We start from the raw sequence: 25,449 nt of genomic DNA, 5'->3' as shown, positions 1-25,449 counted from the left end.
GGAAGCCAATGAAGAGAAGCCAATATGGGTGAGATATGCTCTCTCCTTCTAGTCCCTGTCAGTACTCTAGCTGCAGCATTTTGAATTAACTGAAGGCTTTTCAGGGAACTTTTAGGACAACCTGATAATAATGAATTACAATAGTCCAGCCTAGAGGAAATAAATGCATGAATTAGTTTTTCAGCATCACTCTGAGACAAGACCTTTCTAATTTTAGAGATATTGCGCAAATGCAAAAAAGCAATCCTACATATTTGTTTAATATGCGCATTGAATGACATATCCTGATCAAAAATGACTCTAAGATTTCTCACAGTATTACTAGAGGTCAGGGTAATGCCATCCAGAGTAAGGATCTGGTTAGACACCATGTTTCTAAGATTTGTGGGGCCAAGTACAATAACTTCAGTTTTATCTGAGTTTAAAAGCAGGAAATTAGAGGTCATCCATGTCTTTATGTCTGTAAGACAATCCTGCAGTTTAGCTAATTGGTGTGTGTCCTCTGGCTTCATGGATAGATAAAGCTGGGTATCATCTGCGTAACAATGAAAATTTAAGCAATGCTGTCTAATAATACTGCCTAAGGGAAACATGTATAAAGTGAATAAAATTGGTCCTAGCACAGAACCTTGTGGAACTCCATAATTAACCTTAGTCTGTGAAGAAGATTCCCAATTTACATGAACAAATTGTAATCTATTAGATAAATATGATTCAAACCACCGCAGTGCAGTGCCTTTAATACCTATGGCATGCTCTAATCTCTGTAATAAAATTTTATGGTCAACAGTATCAAAAGCAGCACTGAGGTCTCACAGAACAAGCACAGAGATGAGTCCACTGTCTGAGGCCATAAGAAGATCATTTGTAACCTTCACTAATGCTGTTTCTGTACTATGATGAATTCTAAAACCTGACTGAAACTCGTCAAATAGACCATTCCTCTGCAGATGATCACTTAGCTGTTTTACAACTACCCTTTCAAGAATGTTTGAGAGAAAAGGAAGGTTGGAGATTGGTCTATAATTAGCTAAGATAGCTGGGTCAAGTGATGGCTTTTTAAGTAATGGTTTAATTACTGCCACCTTAAAAGCCTGTGGTACATAGCCAACTAATAAAGATAGATTGATCATATTTAAGATCGAAGCATTAATTAATGGTAGGGCTTCCTTGAGCAGCCTGGTAGGAATGGGGTCTAATAAACATGTTGATGGTTTGGAGGAAGTAACTAATGAAAATAACTCAGACAGAACAATCGGAGAGAAAGAGTCTAACCAAATACCAGCATTACTGAAGGCAGCCAAAGATATCTATATGTCTTTGGGATGGTTATGAGTAATTTTTTCTCTAATAGTTAAAATTTTATTAGCAAAGAAAGTCATGAAGTCATTACTAGTTAAAGTTAAAGGAATACTCAGCTCAGTAGAGCTCTGACTCTTTGTCAGCCTGGCTACAGTGCTGAAAAGAAACCTGGGGTTGTTCTTATTTTCTTCAGTTAGTGATGAGTAGTAAAATGTCCTAGCTTTACGGAGGGCTTTTTTATAGAGCAAGAGACTCTTTTTCCAGGCTAAGTGAAGATCTTCTAAATTAGTGAGACGCCATTTCCTCTCCAACCTGCGGGTTATCTGCTTTAAGCTGCGAGTTTGTGAGTTATACCACGGAGTCAGGCACTTCTGATTTAAGGCTCTCTTTTTCAGAGGAGCTACAGCATCCAAAGTTGTCTTCAATGAGGATGTAAAACTATTGACGAGATACTCTATCTCACTCACAGAGTTTAGGTAGCTACTCTGCACTGTGTTGGTATATGGCATTGGAGAACATAAAGAAGGAATCATATCCTTAAACCTAGTTACAGCACTTTCTGAAAGACTTCTAGTGTAATGAAACTTATTCCCCACTGCTGCATAGTCCATCAGAGCAAATGTAAATGTTATTAAGAAATGATCATGGAATACTGTTAAGTCTTCAATTTCCATACCATAAGTCAGAACAAGATCTAAGATATGATTAAAGTGGTGGGTGGACTCATTTACATTTTGAGCAAAGCCAATTGAGTCTAATAATAGATTAAATGCAGTGTTGAGGCTGTCATTCTCAGCATCTGTGTGGATGTTAAAATCGCCCACTATAATTATCTTATCTGAGCTAAGCACTAAGTCAGACAAAAGGTCTGAAAATTCACAGAGAAACTCACAGTAACGACCAGGTGGATGATAGATAATAACAAATAAAACTGGTTTTTGGGACTTCCAATTTGGATGGACAAGACTAAGAGTCAAGCTTTCAAATGAATTAAAGCTCTGTCTGGGTTTTGGATTAATTAATAAGCTGGAATGGAAGATTGCTGCTAATCCTCCGCCTTGGCCCGTGCTACGACCGTTCTGGCAGTTAGTGTGACTCGGGGGTGTTGACTCATTTAAACTAACATAATTATCCTGCTGTAACCAGGTTTCTGTAAGGCAGAATAAATCAATATGTTGATCAATTATTATATCATTTACTAACAGGGACTTAGAAGAGAGAGACCTAATGTTTAATAGACCACATTTAACTGTTTTAGTCTGTGGTGCAGTTGAAGGTGCTATATTATTTTTTCTTTTTGAATTTTTATGCTTAAATAGATTTTTACTGGTTATTGGTGGTCTGGGAGCAGGCACCGTCTCTACGGGGATGGGGTAATGAGGGGATGGCAGGGGGAGAGAAGCTGCAGAGAGGTGTGTAAGACTACAACTCTGCTTCCTGGTCCCAACCCTGGATAGTCACGGTTTGGAGGATTTAAGAAAATTGGCCAGATTTCTAGAAATGAGAGCTGCTCAATCCAAAGTGGGATGGATGCTGTCTCTCCTAACAAGACCAGGTTCTCCCCAGAAGCTTTGCCAATTATCTATGAAGCCCACCTCATTTTTTGGACACCACTCAGACAGCCAGCAATTCAAGGAGAACATGCGGCTAAACATGTCACTCCCAGTCCGATTGGGGAGGGGCCCAGAGAAAACTACAGAGTCCGACATTGTTTTTGCAAAGTTACACACCGATTCAATGTTAATTTTAGTGACCTCCGATTGGCTTAACCTGGTGTCATTACTGCCGACGTGAATTACAATCTTACCAAATTTACGCTTAGCCTTAGCCAGCAGTTTCAAATTTCCTTCAATGTCGCCTGCTCTGGCCCCCGGAAGACAATTGACTATGGTTGCTGGTGTCGCTAACTTCACATTTCTCAAAACAGAGTCGCTAATAACCAGAGTTTGATCCTCGGCGGGTGTGTCGCCGAGTGGGGTAAAACGGTTAGAAATGTGAACGGGTTGGCGGTGTACACGGGGCTTCTGTTTAGGGCTACGCTTCCTCCTCACAGTCACCCAGTTGGCCTGCTTTCCCGGCTGCTCGGGATCTGCTGGAAGGGAACTAATGGCGGCTAAGCTACCTTGGTCCGCACCGACTACAGGGGCCTGGCTAGCTGTAGAATTTTCCACGGTGTGGAGCCGAGTCTCCAGTTCGCTCAGCCTGGCCTCCAAAGCTACGAGTAAGCTACACTTATTACAAGTACCCTTACTGTTAAAGGAGGCCGAGGAATAACTAAACATTTCACACCCAGAGCAGAAAAGTGCGGGAGAGACAGGAGAAGCCGCCATGCTAAATCGGCTAAGAGCTAGTAGCTGCGCTAAGCTAGCGGATTCCTAAAAACACACAAAGTGAATAATGTGTAAATAATTTAGAGGTGATTCAGCAGAGGGAGTGCTTTAGTTAAGGCACGTGAAGATTACACTGTGAAACAAATCGTTATCTAGTTATCTAGATCAATCTAACTGCACAGATTAAACAGCTAACAGATACAGAAAAACACCGCTGTGCTCCGGAACAGGAAGTGATACAATACCGCAGTGAGAGCCAACCACCAGTAGAGGCAAGCAATGAGTGACAAACAGTAATCTTCATCAATCTGGCACCAACTTTCTCTGATTGCTGTTGCCAGATCAGCTTTGCAGGTTGGAGCCTTGTCATGGACCATGTTCTTCAACTTCCACCAAAGATTTTCAATTGGATTAAGATCTGGACTATTTGCAGGCCATGACATTGACCCTATGTGTCTTTTTGCAAGGAATGTTTTCACAGTTTTTGCTCTATGGCAAGGTGCATTATCATCTTGAAAAATTATTTCATCATCCCCAAACATCCTTTCAATTGATGGTATTAGAAAAGTGTCCAAAATATCAACGTAAACCTGTGCATTTTTTTTTTATATATTTATTTCATTCATTTAAAAGAAAAACAGAAAAGCAAAAAACAAAAGCACCACAATACCAGAATGAAAAATTTATTGATGATGTAATGACAGCCATCTCCCCAGTGCCTTTACCTGACATGCAGCCCCATATCATCATTGACTGTGGAAATTTACATGTTCTCTTCAGGCAGTCATCTTTATAAATGTCATTGGAACGTCACCAAACAAAAGTTCCAGCATCATCACCTTGCCCAATGCAGATTTGAGATTCATCACTGAATATGACTTTCATCCAGTCATCCACAGTCCACGATTGCTTTTCCTTAGCCCATTGTAACCTTGTTTTTTTTCTGTTTAGGTGTTAATGATGGCTTTTGTTTAACTTTTCTGTATGTAAATCCCATTTCCTTTAGGTGGTTTCTTACAGTTCGGTCACAGATGTTGACTCCAGTTTCCTCCCATTTGTTCCTCATTTGTTTTATTGTGCATTTTCGATTTTTGAGACATATTGCTTTAAGTTTTCTGTCTTGACGCTTTGATGTCTTCCTTGGTCTACCGGTATGTTTGCCTTTAACAACCTTCCCATGTTGTTTGTATTTGGTCCAGAGTTTAGACACAGCTGACTGTGAACAACCAACATCTTTTGCAACATTGCGTGATGATTTACCCTCTTTTAAGAGTTTGATAATCCTCTCCTTTGTTTCAATTGACATCTCTCATGTTGGAACCATGATTCATGTCAGTCCACTTGGAGCAACAGCTCTCCAAGGTGTGATCACTCCTTTTTAGATGCAGACTAACAAGCAGTTCTGATTTGATACAGGTGTTAGTTTTGGGGATGAAAATTTACAGGGTGATTCGATAATTTATTCCTCAGAATTGAGTGAGTCCATATTTTTTTCCCTCTGCTTGGTCTAAAAAAGTAACCGTTACTGACTGCCACAATTTTTTTTCTTGATTTCTTATAGTGTTTCTTAAAGCCAGAAAGTTGCCATTTGAAATGACTTTAGTTTTGTGTCATGTCTGTGATCTGCTTTTTTTCTACAAAATTAAACAGCTGAATGAACATCCTCCGAGGCCGGTGATTCCATAATTATTGCCAGGGGTTGTATTCACATATGACGCTATTTCAAAGTAATCATGAACTGATTTTGTTGGATGTCAGATTTTCAGTGGGTCACACGGTGCGAATGCCTCTTTGAACAGTATTGAAGAGTCCAAACCATTCTGGAACTTGATAATGTTACTATTGTAAGCTTTTTGATTAGTTAGTTAGGTGGGCAGCATGGTGGCACACTTGTTCACAGCCTTGCCTCCTAGCAAGAAGGACCCAGGTTCAACTCCCACCATGTCCATTCTAAACGTACATCTGGAGTCGCATCAGGAAGGACAACTTGTGTCAAATCAGCATGTAAAATGGGAAAAACCCAAATAAGAGTCAAAGAGTGGGCGTATCTGTGGCTGTATTTAAAGGCCGACCTGTTGAACCAGTACCTTCTTGTGTTTTTAGAGGTGGATGGGCAAAAGATTTAAGATAAGATGTCCACAAGTCTGTAAATGCTACATGTTACCATCAGCCAACTATCCAATCTGTTGGACAAAACTTGCTAGTATACAGACGTTTTCTGTGTCACACCACGTCAACGGCACCACAGCTATACCATGGGCCAAGGATGGCAACCACCAAGGCAGACAGTGGTACAATGATTCTGATAATAGTAAAATGGAGTGTTTAATGATGAAAAACAAATGTAGGTCATGGGCCAGAAGTGGACCAAAATCAGGTTTTTTATTTTTTTTTTATTTTTTTTTTTTCAAGCCTCTGGATCAAATAAACGCAAATTTGAATGTTTGCATTGAAAATATTAGGATGTAACCTATGATTTGATTAGTTAAATAAGTCAAAGCACTCTGTAAATGAGGGTACCCCTAATTCATAAATTGACACTTTTCTTAAAACACAAAATTTTGTGCCGTACTAATTTGCTTCTAGCTTAGTCTGTAAACTTTGGATTTTAGCATACAGTATATATCAAACAAAAGTTCGTGACACACACAATTCCCCAAAACTAGTGTTTTTTTTTAATCACTCCAGTCAAAATTAAGACTTTACATTCATTTAAATGTGTATACTGTGTTTTCCGGAGTATAAGTCACAAATGCCTCTTGAAGAGGAAAACCCCATGTATGAGTCGCACCTCTTTTTCTGTATTATTAGATCATTAATTTGTGGTTTTTGTGCGTTGTTGTCATGTACTTCTTGTTATTGCCATTTATTCTTTTGTTATAGGAATGTAGTTTGTTTACTGCTTTGATTCCTGTGAAAGGCTTTTATAAATAGTTACTGTAATTATTTTTATAAATTAGAAACGCATGATTTTTTGATATGTCGCACCTCCCAGACTAGTAAAAAAAAAAAAAAACTGCCACCAGTACTCCTGAAAATACTTTACCTAAAATATATGTATAGAAATGATTAAAGTTAAGGCTTTTTTTTTTTTTTAATAATTGTCTTCGGTAGTGAGCAAATAATAAATAAACATGAAGTGCATCCTAATATTTTCAGTGTTAATATTCCAGTGCATGTTTATTAGCTCTAGAGGCTTAGGGGGAGAAAAAAAAAACACCTGATTTTTGTTGCATTGTAGACTGATTCCCTTCAAACTTGGTAAGACTATTACTTGGATAGATATCAAGAAGTAATTAGACTTTGGGATAGTTTGGTCAAAGGTCAATTAAAACACGGTCCGAAATATTTCTGATTGATGGCATGAGTGACTTTTTGATGATGTCACACATCGTCAAAAACGGCATTACACAGAGTTGTACATTTATATCGTGGTGCGTAGAGGATACGTCACCCCTCTGATCCTTTCGTTGTTACTAGTTTCCTCCAAAGGACCGACATTTTTTTCACATAAAAAAAAAACAGAATCAGGCTTTATTGTCATTGTACAGTGAAGTACAACGGAATGTAGATTTCTTGGCTATATCCCATTTTATAAGCCCACCTCATTTTAAAAAATGAGGTGGGCTTCATAGATAGCTCCTCTGAAAAAGAGAGCTTTAAATCAGAAGTGCTTGACTCCGTGGTATAACTCACAAACTCGCAGCTTAAAGCAGATAACCCGTAAGTTGGAGAGGAAATGGCGTCTCACTAATTTAGAAGATCTTCACTTAGCCTGGAAAAAGAGTCTGTTGCTCTATAAAAAAGCCCTCCGTAAAGCTAGGACATCTTACTACTGCTTTTGATACTGTTGACCATAAAATTTTATTACAGAGATTAGAGCATGCCATAGGTTTGGCACTGCGCTGTGGTGGTTTGAATCATATTTATCTAATAGATTACAATTTGTTCATGTAAATGGGGAATCTTCTTCACAGATTAAGGTTAATTATGGAGTTCCACAAGGTTCTGTGCTAGGACCAATTTTATTCACTTTATACATGCTTCCCTTAGGCAGTATTATTAGACAGCATTGCTTAAATTTTCATTGTTACGCAGATGATACCCAGCTTTATCTATCCATGAAGCCAGAGGACACACACCAGTTAGCTAAACTGTAGGATTGTCTTACAGACATAAAGACATGGATGACCTCTAATTTCCTGCTTCAGTTAATTCAAAATGCTGCAGCTAGAGTACTGACAGGGACTAGAAGGAGAGAGCATATCTCACCCATATTGGCCTCTCTTCATTGGCTTCCTGTTAATTCTAGAATAGAATTTAAAATTCTTCTTCTTACTTATAAGGTTTTGAATAATCAGGTCCCATCTTATCTTAGGGACCTCATAGTACCATATCACCCCAATAGAGCGCTTCGCTCTCAGACTGCAGGCTTACTTGTAGTTCCTAGGGTTTGTAAGAGTAGAATGGGAGGCAGAGCCTTCAGCTTTCAGGCTCCTCTCCTGTGGAACCAGCTCCCAATTCAGATCAGGGAGACAGACACCCTCTCTACTTTTAAGATTAGGTTTAAAACTTTCCTTTTTGCTAAAGCTTATAGTTAGGGCTGGATCAGGTGACCCTGAACCATCCTTTAGTTATGCTGCTATAGACTTAGACTGCTGGGGGGTTCCCATGATGCACTGAGTGTATCTTTCTCTTTTTGCTCTGTATGCACCACTCTGCATTTAATCATTAGTGATTGATCTCTGCTCCCCTCCACAGCATGTCTTTTTCCTGGTTCTCTCCCTCAGCCCCAACCAGTCCCAGCAGAAGACTGCCCCTCCCTGAGCCTGGTTCTGCTGGAGGTTTCTTCCTGTTAAAAGGGAGTTTTTCCTTCCCACTGTCGCCAAGTGCTTGCTCACAGGGGGTCGTTTTGACCGTTGGGGTTTTTACGTAATTATTGTATGGCCTTGCCTTACAATATAAAGCACCTTGGGGCAACTGTTTGTTGTGATTTGGCGCTATATAAATAAAATTGATTGATTGATTGATAAGAGTAATGACTGTCAGTCATGTTTACTTATAATTCCACATGAAAAGAGCAGTTGTGTGAAATGCTGTTGTCCTTGCAGCTGATTGGTCATGGGGCTCAATAATCTGGACATCGATTGGCTGGTCAGTGTCTGTTGGACTCGGCCTGCTGTGCTGCATCTACATGGTGACGCTGCATGAGAACGACCTGTGGTTTTCCAACATCAAGGTGAGTGCCATGATTGGTTGAGGGAATGGATAGGTGGGGTCACTTGCAGGAAGAGAACTCAAACTACAGTGTTTGACATTAATGCTCGTCTAAACGATAGGCCTGATACATGATCCAGCAAAGGTCAGGATACGAAAGCATGTAACACTTTATAATAATAATGACTTGGAATTCTATAGCCCCTTCCATGATACCCAAGATCGCTTCACAAGAGTGGGAGAAGGGAGGTAGAGGGCGGGGGAGGGGGATTTAGGGAGGTTAGGCAAGAGAGAAGGTGTGTTTTGAGGTGCTTTCAGAACTGTCAGAGAAGTGGCAGAATGGATGGGAAGTAGGTCCTTGCTGGTGCCAGCGAATGAAGTGATTTATAGGTAAGGAGGAGGATTTTGTAGCTGATGCGTTCTTTGACTGCGAGCCAGTGAAGTTTTCTTGAGGATTGGAGTGATGTGCTGCCAGGGCTTGGTGTGAGTTAGCACCCCTGGCAGCTGAGTTCTGAAGGAGCTCTGTGAGGAGGGCTTTGGTGCTGATATAGAATTGGGTGTCATCAGCATAACAGTGAAAACTAAGTCCATGGTTGCCACTGATCTGACCAAGGGGGAGCAAGTAGATGGTAAAGAGGAGGGAGCCATGGACAGATCCCTGACTCCATGGGTAACTGATGCTATGGTAGAATTGAAACCTTGAAAAGTGATGTTCTTTTTGGTTAGAAAGGTAGGACTGGAACCAGGAGAGTGCAGTGCCAGTAAGGCCGATGAGCTCGGAGAGATGAGAGAGGAGAATGGAATGGGAAATGGTATTGAAGGCAGCAGAGAGGTCTAGGAGGATGAGGATGGAGACAAGGCCGTTATCTGCAGCAATCGGGAGGTCATTTGTGATTTTGATGAGGGCGGTTTCAGTGCTATAATGGGGCCTGAAACCAGATTGGAGAGGTTCAAAGAGCTCATGGTGGAACATGTGGTGTTGTAGCTGGGCAACCACTGCTCTTTCTAATGTTGCCATTCCTTCTCACAACACTTGAGGCATCTTGGCGTTGACGATACCAAGCAGTGAAGCATGTTAGGCCTTTTTGTTTTTTTTTTGGTCCTGTTCTTTCTGCAAACATATCTTAGTGTGCAATGGTACAAGGTTGTCATTTTTGCAGTTTTCTTTTCAAAATTCTCTACACATTCTCTTAGATTCAGGACAGCAGGCTTGTTAGTCCAGTACCTGTTCCCTCTCTTTCTGCAGCCATGCATTTGTAATGTGTGCAGAATGTGGTTTTGTATGTGTATGTTTACACAACATGCAATATTTTTGGTTCTTAGTGTCTGCAGTGAACGTTTTCCGCAAATCTGTAATGGAGACCCAGCTAATGATGTAAACCCTTTTTTTTAAGTTCACATTTAATATTTAGGAAGTCATGTTTAACTGTGCAACTGGTCTACATGATTACAGCAACCGGACAGGAAAACTTTCTAACGCATCTCTTATCACATATCCTATGGACGGTCTCTGTAATATGTGCAATACACCATCTAGTGGTGAACGTAAAGAAATGCATTTCATTAGTGACCACAGCAGCCATGAAGGCTGGTCTTCATCAAACTGTTGTGTGAAATATGCCCATGGAAAGGTATAGAGACAAAAAGAAGAGGCAACAAATCTGACTCTTACCGCTGCAATAAATAATTAATATCAGGCGTGCAGTGATGCGGTCGCTGTATTGGACCATCGTGGTGAAGAGAGAGCTGAGTAGGGGGGCAAAGCTCTCGATTTACCGATCGATCTACGTGCCGATCCTCACCTATGGTCATGAGATTTGGCTCATGACCGAAAGAAAGAGATCGCAAGTACAAGCGGCCGAGATGAGTTTCCTCCGCAGGGTGGCTGGGTGCTCCCTTAGAGATAGGGTGAGGAGCTCGGTCACTCGGGAGGAGCTCGGAGTCGAGCCACTGCTCCTCCACGTCGAAAGGAGCCAGTTGAGGTGGCTCAGGCATCTTTTCTGGATGCCCCCTGGACGCCTCGCTGGAGAGGTGTTCCGGGCACGTCCCATCGGGAGGAGGCCCCGGGTAAGATCCAGGACACGCTGGAGGGACTACGTCTCTCGGCTGACTTGGAAATGCCTTGGGGCTCCCCCAGAGTAGCTGGGGGAGGTGTGTGTGGATCGGTAGGTCTGGGCGGCTTTGCTTGAGCTGCTGCCCCTGCGACCTGACTACGGATAAAGCAGAAGAAAATGGATGGCTGGATGAATGGATCAGGCATGCCAATTTCCTGCGGATCCATGGTTTCCTGTGTTTTTTTGTTTTTTTTTTTGTCTTGCTAGGAAATGTTTTTGAGATCACAGTAAATCTGGTGTACCACTGGGGGCGGACGTTGATTTCGGGTCCAACGTCAGTTCCACTCGCCATGGCTTATAGACGAACCATGTGCTTCATTTATTTTGGTAAACAGTCCCTTGTATGTCGCAAGAGACAAAGAATCCTGATTGGACCTTTTTCATGGGTGTGTCCTTCTCACAGTGAATCGTAGCATCGCTTGGTTGAGTGATCAAGCAACACATGCGCATTTGCCGAAAACAACACGAGGAACCCTGAAAAGGTGAACTATAATCAAATTTTTAAAAATCAGTCTAAATTAATGTCTGTTAGCCATCTGTGATTAAATAATAGCAAATCTGCAACAGAACAGCAATATATAAGCAATATTTTTGATATCATTGCGATAAAGCTACAAACTCCAGTCGAAGTTGGCCCTTTTTCACTGAGTTTTGTCGGAATCTGTAAATCTCCTGTTACTCACAACATCCAGAAACGCTGACGCCTTTTCTGGGCCCGAGCTCATTTGAAACGGACAGACGCAAAGTGGAAAAGTGTGCTGTGGTCTGATGAGTCCACATTTCAAATTGTTTTTGGAAATCATGGACGTCGTGTCCTCCGGACAAAAGAGGAAAAAGACCATCCAGATTGTTACCAGCGCAAAATTCAAAAGCCAGCATCTGTGATGGTATGGGGGTGTGTTAGTGCCCATGGCATGGGCAACTTACACATCTGTGATGGCACCATCAATGTTGAAAGGTACATCCAGGTTTTGGAGCAACACACGTCCTTGCTTATTTTAGCAAGACGATGCCAAGCCACATTCTGCACGTGTTACAACAGTGTGGCTTCGTAGTAAAAGAGTGCGGGTACTAGACTGGCCTGCCTGCAGTCCAGACCTGTCGCCCATTGAAAATGTGTGGCATATTATGAAGCTCAAAATATGACAACGGAGACCCCGGACTGTTGAACAACTGAAGTCGTACATCAAGCAAGAATGGGAAAGAATTCCACCTACAAAGCTTCAACAATTAGTGTCCTCAGTTTCCAAACGCTTATTGAGTGTTGTTAGAAGGAAAGGTGATGTAACACAGTGGTAAACATACCACTGTCCCAGCTTTTTTGAAACGTGTTGCAGGCATCCATTTCAAAATGAGCAAATATTTGCACAAAAAACCAAGTTTATCAGTTTGAACATTAAATGTCTTGTCTTTGTGGTACATCACCAAACTCCACCATGTTTATTTTTAAGATAACCGCCATTGCTGCTAGTGTTGGAGCGCTGTGGTCGCACTGTGCAATAGCACAAAATGTATACACACTAAAATATGGAAATATGTCCTCTAAAATTGTGTCAAACACAGGTTCACCTCAGGGATGTGTTCTGTGTCCTTTGTTGTTTGTCATGTACACTGATAGCTGCAGGACTTCTCAGGAGAACAGATTTCTTGTTAAATTTTCTGGTGACACTGTCCTCCTGTCTCTGCTACATTGCTCAGTCTGATCATGGTCCTGCACTATCTGAGTTTGTTAATTGGTGTGATGATAATTTCCTTGACCTGAATGTGTCCAAAACTCAAAAACTGTTAATTGATTTCAGGCAGACCAACACGGGACACAAAGCTAGTGTCATATACTGTGTAGACATCCAGAGGGTTGAGTCTTATACAGTAGTGTTCAGAATAATAGTAGTGCTATGTGACTAAAAAGATGAATCCAGGTTTTGAGTATACGAGGGCTGTCAATAAAGTAACGGTCCTTTTTATTTTTTTCAAAAACTATATGGATTTCATTCATATGTTTTTATGTCAGACATGCTTGAACCCTCGTGCGCATGCGTGAGTTTTTCCACGCCTGTCGGTGACGTCATTCGCCTGTGAGCACTCCTTGTGGGAGGAGTCATCCAGCCCCTCGTCGGAATTCCTTTGTCTGAGAAGTTGCTGAGAGACTGGCGCGTTGTTTGATCAAAATTTTTTCTAAACCTGTGAGACACATCGAAGTGGACATGGTTCGAAAAATTAAGCTGGTTTTCAGTGAAAATTTTAACGGCTGATGAGAGATTTTGAGGTGATACTGTCGCTTTAAGGACTTTTCACGGTGCGAGACGTCGTGCAGCGCTCTCAGGCGGCGTCATCAGCCTGTTCAAGCTGAAAACCTCCACATTTCAGGCTCTATTGATCCAGGACGTCGTGAGAGAACAGAGAAGTTTCAGAAGAAGTCGGTTTCAGCATTTTATCCGGATATTCCACTGTTAAAGGAGATTTTTTTAATGAAAGACGTGCGGACGGGTCCGCGCGTCGGGACGCAGCCGACGCGGTGCGGCGGCACAGGAAAAACACCTCTGTTGAAAGCCTTAAGGACAAGTTGGAACATGTCCTGCCTGTTAAACAATTTCTCATATACTCACTCCACTGAAAGCCATCAAAAGCCGCCTGGATTTTACAAATGGTTATCAACACGGAGGTGTTTTTCCTGTGCCGCCGCACCGTGTCGGCTGCGTCCCGACGCGCGGATCCGTCCGCACGTCTTTCATTAAAAAAATCTCCTTTAACAGTGGAATATCCGGATAAAATGCTGAAACCGACTTCTTCTGAAACTTCTCTGTTCTCTCACGACGTCCTGGATCAATAGAGCCTGAAATGTGGAGGTTTTCAGCTTGAACAGGCTGATGACGCCGCCTGAGAGCGCAGCACGACGTCTCGCACCGTGAAAAGTCCTTAAAGCGACAGTATCACCTCAAAATCTCTCATCAGCCGTTAAAATTTTCACTGAAAACCAGCTTAATTTTTCGAACCGTGTCCACTTCGATGTGTCTCACAGGTTTAGAAAAAATTTTGATCAAACAACGCGCCAGTCTCTCAGCAACTTCTCAGACAAAGGAATTCCGACGAGGGGCTGGACGACTCCTCCCACAAGGAGTGCTCACAGGCGAATGACGTCACCGACAGGCGTGGAAAAACTCACGCATGCGCACGAGGGTTCAAGCATGTCTGAAGTAAAAACATATGAATGAAATCCATATAGTTTTTGAAAAAAATAAAAAGGACCGTTACTTTATTGACAGCCCTCGTATTTCTTATTGTTACATGGGAAACAAGGTACCAGTAGATTCAGTAGATTCTCACAAATCCAACAAGACCAAGCATTCATGATATGCACACTCGTAAGGCTACGGAATTGGGCTATTAGTAAAAAAAAAAAAAAAGTAGAAAACGGGGTGTTCACAATAATAGTAGCATCTGCTGTTGATGCTACAAACTCAAAACTATTATGTTCAAACTGCTTTTTTTAGCAATCCTGTGAATCACTAAACTAGTATTTAGTTGTATAACCACAGTTTTTCATGATTTCTTCACATCTGCGAGGCATTAATTTTGCTGGTTTGGAACCAAGATTTTGCTGGTTTACTAGTGTTCTTGGGGTCATTGTCTTGTTGAAACACCCATTTCAAGGGCATGTCCTCTTCAGCATAAGGCAACATGACCTCTTCAAGTATTTTGACATATCCAGACTGATCCATGATACCTGGTATGTGATATATAGGCCCAACAATGTTGGGCCTATATATCACAATGTTGATTATTGTGATATATCACAATATATCATAATAATCAACAATATTCCAATGTTGGTACTGGCCAGCCCATCACTGTGTCCTCCCCACGACCAGTTCTCACATCCCTTCCTATGGGGGGTCCAGAGGCTGCTGGAGTCCCTCCATTGAGTTATGGTAAGGGACAGACATCCCCCACTACTCCTTCCCTCATGGGGGATAACTGCCCTCCACCTACTTCACACGCCCCCTCCCGTTCAGCTCTCCTTTATATCACAGAACATCAGGTGAGGAGGGAGCTGCAGAGGTTAAACATCAGGAAAGCAGCCGGTCCAGATAATGTGTGTCCCAGGCTGCTGAGAGCTTGTGCAAACGAGCTTGGGAATCCTCTCCAGTATCTCTTTAACCTGAGCCTGCAGCTGGGACATGTCCCCTCCCTCTGGAAAACATCTTGTATTGTCCCACTACCTAAGGTCAGGCATCGCAGGGACAATAATGATTATCGCCCTGTAGCACTGACCTCTCATATAATGAAGACCTTGGAGAGGTTAGTGCTGCACTTGCTGAAGCCACAGGTACAGCATATCCAAGATCCTCTCATACCTGGACGAAGGAGGCTGCACTGTGAGGGTGCTATTTTTTGATTTCTCCTGCGCTTTTAATACTATTCAGCCTCACCTGCTGCAGGAGAAGCTTATTGGAATGGCTGTGGAGCCACTCCTTGTGTCCTGGATTATGGACTATTTAAATAACAGGCCGCAGTATGTCCGCATGGGACAAAACATCTCCAGTACCCTGAGCTGCAGTGTGGGAGCCCCCCAGGGGACGGTACTGTCTCCTGCTCTATTCACACTGTATACATCTGACTTCCATAACACTGCAACTTGCCATATACAGAAGTTTTCAGATGATACAGCTATTGTGGCCTGCATCAGAGAGGGAGAGGAGAGACAGTATAGGCAGTTGGTGGAGGATTTTGTGGTTTGGTGCCAAAAGAATCAGCTCCAGCTGAATGTTCAGAAAATTAAGGAAATGGTTCTGGACTTCAGAAAGAAGTCTCCAATCCCTCAGCCTGTACGCATAGGGGCAAGTGATGTGGAGATGGTACCATCTTATAAGGACCTGGGAGTAGTGTTGGACAAGAAGCTGGACTGGACAGCCAACACAGACCTTCTTTATAAGAAGAGTCAGTCTAGGCTGTACTTTCTCCCAAAGCTGGGCTCATTTAACATCTGCTCTAAACTTCTGTACATGTTTTATCAGTCAGTGGTGGCGAGTGCTCTCCTCTATGCTGTGGTCTGTTGGTGCAGCACCAGTAAGAAGAACATCTCCCGCCTGAATAAGATCATTAAAAAGGCTGGGTCAGTGGTGGGACTGAAGCTGGCTCCAGTGGAAGATGTGGTTGAGCAGAGGACTCTGTCCCGGTTCAAGGCAATTATGAACAATGCCTCACACCCTCTATACGAGGCCTTCAGAGAGAGGAGGAGTGTGTTCAGCAGCAGACTGCTGTCCCAGCGCTGCACCACAGACAGACTGAGGAAGTCCTTTGTTCCTCGTGCCATTAGATTGCACAACACTCTGATCTAGCAAGAGAGTCTTCTGTCTTTTTATGTTTGTATAACTTTATAGTCTGTCAGTTTTACAACTGACTGACTGTTTTTAATGTAATGTTATTGTATTTTTGTCATCTATTTTAGTTATTTGTTGTATGATTGATGTTTTATGAGCAGCAGGCCAAATGCAATTTCCTTCGGGATTAATAAAGTTCCTATCTATCTATCTATCTAATCTATCTAATCTATCTATCTAATCTATCTAATCTATCTATCACCATAGTAGGAGAAACATGCCCATATCATGATGCTTGCACCACCATGCTTCACTGTGAACTGTGGCTTGAATTCAGAGTTTGGGGGTCGTCTCACAAACTGTCTGCGGTCCTTGGACCCAAAAAGAACAATTTTACTCTCATCAGTCCACAAAATATTCCTCCATTTCTCTTTAGGCCAGTTGATGTGTTCTTTGGCAAATTGTAACCTCTTCTGCACATGTCTTTTATTTAACATAGGGACTTTGCGGGGGATTCTTGCAAATAAATGAGCTTCACACAGGCGTCTTCTAACTGTTTCAGCACTTACAGGTAACTCCAGACTGTCTTTGATCATCCTGGAGCTGATCAATGAGTGAGCCTTTGCCATTCTGCTTATTCTTCTATCCATTTTGATGGTTGTTTTCCGTTTTCTTTCACGTGCCTCTGTTTTTTTTTTGTCCATTTTAAAGCATTGGAGATCACTGTAGATGAACAGCCTATAATTTTTTGCACCTGCATGTAAGTTTTCCCCTCTCCAATCAACTTTTTAATCAAACTACGCTGTTCTTCTGAACAGTGTTTTGAACGTCCCATTTTCCTCAGGCTTTCAAAGAGAAAAGCATGTTCAACAGGTGCTGGCTTCATCCTTAAATAGGGGACACCTGATTCACACCTGTTTGTTCCACGAACTCACTGACTGAATGCCACACTACTATTATTGTGAACACCCCCTTTTCTGCATTTTTTTTTACTAATAGACCAATTTCATAGCCTTAAGAGTGTGCATATCATGAATGCTTGGTCTTGTTGGATTTGTGAGAATCTACTGAATCTACTGGTACCTTGTTTCCCATGTAACAATAAGAAATATACTCAAAACCTGGATTAATCTTTTTAGTCACATAGCACTACTATTATTCTGAACACTACTGCAAATACCTTAAAACAGTGTTTGACTCTCAACTCAAGTTTGACATCAACACTAACTCTATTGTCAAACCTGGACAACAGAGAATCCATCTGATGAGGAAGATGAACTCTTTCAGTGTTAGTGTGAGGATTTTAAGTAACTTTTATTGCTCATTTATTGAAAGTCTGTTAACATTCTCTTGCATTTATCGGTTCAACAGATTGTCTATCAAGGACACAAACAGCCTGAATGGCATGGCCAGTGTTTGCTCTAAAATAATTCGGGTCAAGCAAAGACACTTGCGTTTGTTTTGGGAGAATCAGGTCAAACAGAAAGCTAAGTGTATTCTCAGCCAGCCTGATCATGTGCCGTCCGGTCAGGTCACGGTGATGCCTTCAGGCCGCCATTATTATGTACCGTTGGGAAGAATGCACAGGTTCTCCAAATATTTTATTCCTTCTGCTATCAAGCTGCTGAATGCAGACAGCAGTCATTTTAAATGACATTTCCTTTATTGAGTATCATACAAGATATTATGTTACAATTGTTCTTATTGTTCTTGTTATTGTCTATTTTTTTTTTTTATTACTCATGACCTTACTGACCTTTGTTTGGTGTGCTGTTTCTGACACACGCTGTGTGTGGTTGTGTGATTGTGCTGGTGAACTGCAGATGAATTGTCCTTTTAGGGATCAATAAAGTCGTTTGAATTGATTTGAAATCGAATTGAAGCTGGACGGTAAATGGAACCCAATGGGAGATGGTACAAATAATTTACATTGTGTGACATACAAACCACCAATGAAAAAATTAATAAAATATCAAATCACAAGGATCTATTTTCACTATTATATGAAACAAATAATGAATGTTAATGAGTTCAATGGAACAAATATTTAATTAGGTGAAATGTGGATCGTAATGAAGCGAAGACGAATGTGGTTCCATCTTGCACCTCATGAAATATTCGTACCATTGAACTCATAAACATTCATTATTTGTACATTATTGCCTATAGCAATAGGCATTCTAGTTTGTGCAATTTTCTATAGCATTATTCTTTTCACTGGTTGTGTGATATATTGAACTGGTGCTATTTCAGTAATACAAACTCCAGTATTACTGTTGGTTTAGCTTGTTGTCCTTTTGTTGCATGTATTCGTTAGCTGTATTATTTTTTATTATTATTATAGTCAGATTCGTTGTGAGAACATTTTTATGCCATATTTTAGAATAAAACAAGTTACCTATGTTCACTGGCTGTTTACTTCAGTTTTTCATGTTCTCCAGTTATATATATATATATATATACGAGGTCTCTTAGATAATAAACCGACCCTTTTATTTTTTTTTTTTAACTATATGGATTTGAATGACATGCGATTACACCAATCATGCTTGAACCCTCGTGCACATGCGTGAGTTTTTTCACGCGTGTGGGTGACGTCATTTCCCTGTGGGCAGGCCTTGAGTGAGATGTGGTCCCGCCCTCTCGGCTGAATTCCTTTGTTTCACACGCTGCTCGAGACGGCGCGCGTTGCTTTATCAAAAATTTTTCTGGACCTGTGAGGAATATCGGAGTGGACACTATTCGAGAAATTAAGCTGGTTTTCTGTGAAAAGTTTAACGGCTGATGAGAGATTATGGGGTGTTTCTGTCGGTGTAAGGACTTCCCACGGAGCGGGACGTCCTGCAGCGCTTCCAGGCGCTGTCGTCGGCCTGTTTAGAGCTGAAAACATCCTAATTTAAGGCTTAATTCACCCAGGACATCGTGAGAGAACAGAGAAGATTCAGAAGAGGCCGGCATGAGGAATTTATGCGGACATTCCACTGTTTAAGGACATTTTTTTAATGAAAGACGTACGCGCAAATTCACCGAGTTGTTTCCGTGACGACTCGGCAAATCTGTGTGCGCCGCGACAGGAAAAACACCTCCGTGTTGAAAACCATTTGTAGAATTCAGGTGGCTTTTAATGGCTTTCAACAAGTGAGTAACTGAGAAATTGTTTAACAGCTTGGGCATGTTCCAACTTGCCCGTTAAGATTTCCAACGGAGGTGTTTTTCCTGCCGCGACCCCCCGCGGTCGGGTCCAGCCCGACATGCGACTCTGCCCGCACGTTCTTTCATTACAAAATGACCGTTAACAATGGAATGTCCGAATAAACTCCTCATGCCGACTTCTTCTGAAAGTTCTCTGTTCTCTGACGACTTACTGCGTCAACAGAGCCTGAAATGTGGAAGTTTTCAACTTGAAACGGCGAGACGCTGCCGCCTCGAAGCGCAGATCACCGTCAGGCGCCGTGGACCGTCCTTAAAGCGACACTACCAGACCAAAATCTCTCATCAGCCGTTAAAATTTTTACCGAAAACCAGCTGAATTTATTGAATGGTGTCCACTCAGTTGTGCCTTACAGTTTTGAAAAATTTTTTATCAAACAAAGCAACAGTCTCTGAGCCATTCCTAAACAATGAAAAAAATCGACGAGCGGGTGGATGACTCCTCACTCAAAGACTGCCCACAGGCGAATGACGTAACCGACAGGCGTGAAAAAACTCTTGCATGCCCACGAGGGTTCAAGCATGTCTGATGTAATCACACGTGATTCAAATCCATATGGTTTTTGAAAAAAATAATAAGGTCGGATACTTTTCTAATAGACCTCGTATATATATTAAAAAAAAAAATCACAAAAGTGTCCTAAAAAAAAAATACAATTCTTACTCTGAAATTTGGCTTCAGATATGCCCAGATTTACTCCTAGAAAAGCCTATTTTATAAAAATGTTATAAAAAGCCTATTTTATTTGTGCCATTCCGGCTTTTTCCATTATGACCTTTTGACACCCCTGTGATATTCACAGTGTGTTTAAGTTTGTAATATATTTACTTTTTATGCTGTCATGTCACAATTCTGGTTTTATTATGTTCTGGAAATATCACAAAACCTTTGCACAAACCTCTAATGGGAACCCAGCTGCTGTTCCTTTAAGTGGAGTGGCGTTTTTTTCCCTCGCGTAGTCTTGGTTTTTGATGTTGAGATGCGTTTGTGATGGCGTTTGCAGCCGTTATTTCCTGGTCCTCTGCCTGGTTTAGTCCTAGCTTCCTTGTGCTCCGTGGCGGTATGCTCCCACACCTGTTTTTCCCACCGATTGCGTTGCACATGTGTGAGGTTACTCAGAACCTACTGGCACTGTCACACTCACTCAATAAAACATGTATTGCTGCTGATTTTGTGCCAGCCTGGGAAGAGATCTGGCAACGTGTTAAAAAAAAACAAAAAAAAAAACATGGACTCTTTTTTTTTTTTTTTTTTTTTTTTGTGAGGCTCCTTGCAAAGATTCGATCTGCGATGAGAACGGTGGTGCTGACACATTTACTTGAGGGTTATTTAACGATGTCCATGAGAAACATTCACCAACTAGGCTGTAGATGTGGAAATTAATCCCAGATGGGAAATCGCTCCATCTTTGAACATTTCAATTCCACGCACGTTTTTCCTCTTATTTAAAGTGGGTGGACGTATAACGTGTATCCCCTCGCTCATCAATTCTCTTTAACCTTCATTTTCTGGTCCAGAGTACGGTGGCGTGTCATTGGGTTGCGCGCTGTAGAAGACTTATGGCGTTGCCTGACCAGAACTCAAACCGTCTGTGTGCAGTGAAGCCTTCGTCCATTTTTATCTGCAGAATGTCCTGCAGACATGCTGTGAACACTTCATATTGAAAGGAGATGATTGTTTTTCCGTGTATTACTGAGGATTGCTTTCCTGTTGAATAAACCACAGGAAGCCCTCAGTCACCATGGAAACCAGCAGTTTAGCTGTCTTTTTAGAGTCTCTTCAGTCTTGTGCAACAACAGAACGTTGTGGCCTGCCAGATATGATGCAATTATTGAATGCTTCTTCCACATATTCACCAACATGCTGTGTAAAACTGTGCTGGATTATGCTCTGAGAAATGCAGCACAGGGTCATAGTGTTGCACCTGATGCTCTTGTATGATGTTGCACAAAATGCAGTTATGTACATTTTCCCGTCGTGATCCACCAATATGTGTCTTTGGATCACCGCTACATACGTGTGTGTATATATATATATATATATATATATATAAATTTTTTTTTTTTTTTTTTTAGATAACACGCCGGCTGCTGGGTGACATGGAATGCAGCTATGTGTTTTGCTCATTCATTCGTTACACTGACTTATTCACGTTCAGGGTCACAGAGGGTTGCTGCATCCTATCCCAGTGCTTAAAATAAAACGGTTTAATGCTGGTGTCCTGTCAAGTACAGATCCGCATTGGGATTTGGCACCAGTTTCATGCCGGATGCCCTTCCTGATGCAACTCGAGTCTTAACTGAAGAAACGCAGCCCCTGGTGTTCCTGAGAGGTCTCCCGTCCACGTACTAACCAGGACCGACTCGGCGTAGCTTCTGAGATCTGATTGGATCAAACTTACACAGAGCAGACTGACTGTAAAATACAACAATATAATAATAATAATAGAAACACATGAAACAGAACATACGTGGACTTAAATGAGTATTTATTTAACAGTGCTGCTGTCTGCACGGCCTCTGTTCAGGTCTCACGGCATCTTTCAAATAAAATTACAACCAGTGTTAGTGTTTCCAACTGTTTCAAAACACACGTTACCACTGTTTTAAGGCACCGACTGCATGTAAATCAAGAAAAATGGGTGGTTATTTGTTTATTTGTGTATTTGGTCAGATTTGGCAGAAAATTGGTTAAAAAAAAAAAACCTTTTAATTGTCACGGATCCAGGTTCAAATGTTTTATTCCTGCTGCAGCCCACGCTCACGTGAGTATTGCTACTAATCCATAAATAGATGCAAGTAAAATAGTCCTCCTTATTGTCGGCGTTAAAATGTAGTTGTTTTTTTTGGGGGTTTTTTTTTTTGTACAATAATAGCGGCCTAGTTGGTGTTGGAACAACACACAGAAAAGCTTTATTCCCAAAATCATCACAGGTTTTAAATCTACAGTGTTTTATTCTTTTTTAACAACATATTTGTGCGGTTGAAAATGGCAATATACCCTAAGATTGACAAGTCTAATTTTATTTCTTTGCTGATCTTTGAATCTTGCTCAAGGGCAGTGACGGCTGTACACTGAATTACTCCCTGCGCAAGATCCCCTCTGATTGCCCCACCACAAAATCAAACCAAACCAAAAAAAAAAAATTTTTTTTTTGCAGAATAGCAATAATATTCTCTCTAATTAGGATTGTTGGATTTATCAAATTCTAATTCACATCACGATTTAAACTGTGATTAGTAAATTGCAACTCTTGAAACTCTTGCAACTCTTTTTTTTTTCTTCCAAAAGCAGTATATTTAGAAGATGAATGTTGTAATAAAGGCTAACGTGAATGCATTTCATCAGTTTAGTCCAGTGATTTATAAAGAGACACTCTGTTAAATATAATACTAGAATTTTTTTTTTTCTGAAATATGAACCTAAAACTGTACCGATCCATGTTTGTGAACCGCTGTTGCCGTATCGTGAGTTTACTGCCACCAGCAGCGCAAAGCGACCAACAAGCTGATTACAGATATTAATGTTTTATATGGGTTGGTGTAAGACGTCAAAAGCGGGATGTTCGCTAAATAGCTATGCTTCCTATGATGATTTTAAATCTGTACAGGTGATGTTTTATGAGATGCCATCGTTTGCACAAAATTAAATTTAAAGTTGACAGAATATTGAAGGCAGTCTGGCATGATGTTCAAAGAAAAAACAAAGACAAAGAGCACGTCACTCTGTACATGCAGTAATGCCATCCAGTGTGAACGATGAGATGTAATCCAATTCAGAAACTTTTAATGAAAAAAGAAAGTTGACATTTACATTATGTACAACCTTTGTGCAACATCAGATGATATGAAATATAATATAAAATAACAAAACAAACTTTGCATCATGTTTAACTGTAACTTAAACTGGTTCTTCCATTGGACAAAACACATGACAAATCGTGAATCATTTATCTTATTTTATTTCACTTTGTATAGGCCCATTGATGTCTGGGAAGGGCCTATCATATGGTGAAAATGGCACCGAGGGGCCCATAAACTCATACGACCCTTTTGCAATATCAGTTACAAGTTATGACTGGGTGACAGACTGGCATGCTTACCAATCAAAAGTGATTTATAAAAATATCAGTGATAATATTTCAGTGTTCTCATGCTTCATCAGATGTTTTACATGTGCACAGTGAATACTGAACTGAAGCGTGACTATCAAAAATGATATATAATATATTTACGCTTAGCCTTATATAAAATTATATAAGGCTAAGCGTAAATTTGGTAAGATTGTAATTCACGTTGGCAGTAATGACACCCGGTTACGCCAATCGGAGGTCACTAAAATCAACATTGAATCGGTGTGTAACTTTGCAAAAACAATGTCGGACTCTGTAGTTTTCTCTGGGCCCCTCCCCAATCAGACCGGGAGTGACATGTTTAGCCGCATGTTCTTGAATTGCTGGCTGTCTGAGTGGTGTCCAAAAAATGAGGTGGGCTTCATAGATAATTGGCAAAGCTTCTGGGGAAAACCTGGTCTTGTTAGGAGAGACGGCATCCATCCCACTTTGGATGGAGCAGCTCTCATTTCTAGAAATCTGGCCAATTTTATTAAACTCTCCAAACCGTGACTATCCAGGGTTGGGACCAGGAAGCAGAGTTGTAGTCTTACACACCTCTCTGCAGCTTCTCTCCCCCTGCCATCCCCTCATTACCCCATCCCCGTAGAGACGGTGCCTGCTCCCAGACCACCAATAACCAGCAAAAATCTATTTAAGCATAAAAATTCAAAAAGAAAAAATAATATAGCACCTTCAACTGCACCACAGACTAAAACAGTTAAATGTGGTCTATTAAACATTAGGTCTCTCTCTTCTAAGTCCCTGTTAGTAAATTATATAATAATTGATCAACATATTGATTTATTCTGCCTTACAGAAACCTGGTTACAGCAGGATGAATATGTTAGTTTAAATGAGTCAACACCCCCGAGTCACACTAACTGTCAGAATGCTCGTAGCACGGGCCGAGGCGGAGGATTAGCAGCAATCTTCCATTCCAGCTTATTAATTAATCAATCAAAAACCCATACAGAGCTTTAATTCATTTGAAAGCTTGTCTCTTAGTCTTGTCCATCCAAATTGGAAGTCCCAAAAACCAGTTTTATTTGTTATTATCTATCGTCCACCTGGTCGTTACTGTGAGTTTCTCTGTGAATTTTCAGACCTTTTGTCTGACTTAGTGCTTAGCTCAGATAAGATAATTATAGTGGGTGATTTTAACATCCACACAGATGCTGAGAATGACAGCCTCAACACTGCATTTAATCTATTATTAGACTCAATTGGCTTTACTCAAAATGTAAATGAGTCCACCCACCACTTTAATCATATCTTAGATCTTGTTCTGACTTATGGTATGGAAATTGAAGACTTAACAGTATTCCCTGAAAACTCCCTTCTGTCTGATCATTTCTTAATAACATTTACATTTACTCTGATGGACTACCCAGCAGTGGGGAATAAGTTTCATTACACTAGAAGTCTTTCAGAAAGCGCTGTAACTAGGTTTAAGGATATGATTCCTTCTTTATGTTCTCTAATGCCATATACCAACACAGTGCAGAGTAGCTACCTAAACTCTGTAAGTGAGATAGAGTATCTCGTCAATAGTTTTACATCCTCATTGAAGACAACTTTGGATGCTGTAGCTCCTCTGAAAAAGAGAGCCTTAAATCAGAAGTGCCTGACTCCGTGGTATAACTCAAAAACTCACAGCTTAAAGCAGATAACCCGTACGTTGGAGAGGAAATGGCGTCTCAATAATTTAGAAGATCTTCACTTAGCCTGGAAAAAGAGTCTGTTGCTCTATAAAAAAGCCCTCCGTAAAGCTAGGACATCTTACTACTCATCACTAATTGAAGAAAATAAGAACAACCCCAGGTTTCTTTTCAGCACTGTA

The 25,449-nt window shown here is 41.1% G+C and overlaps 1 protein-coding gene across 1 annotated transcript in view; it reads left to right on the top strand.

Annotated features, from left to right (window-relative positions):
- LOC117522157 (probable C-mannosyltransferase DPY19L3) overlaps nucleotides 1-25,449 on the top strand; it is a 152,370-nt gene that overhangs the window by 5,004 nt on the left and 121,917 nt on the right. The window contains exon 3 of the mRNA XM_034183556.1: nucleotides 8,744-8,871. Within this exon, the coding sequence (XP_034039447.1) occupies nucleotides 8,744-8,871 (128 nt within the window). The remainder of the gene's footprint in view (nucleotides 1-8,743; nucleotides 8,872-25,449) is intronic.

Source organism: Thalassophryne amazonica, chromosome 2 (genome assembly GCF_902500255.1).
Source record: "Thalassophryne amazonica chromosome 2, fThaAma1.1, whole genome shotgun sequence".
NCBI lineage: Eukaryota > Metazoa > Chordata > Actinopteri > Batrachoidiformes > Batrachoididae > Thalassophryne > Thalassophryne amazonica.
The sequence above is the reverse complement of the archived record's forward strand: the minus strand, read 5'-3'. Positions and strand labels throughout refer to the sequence as shown.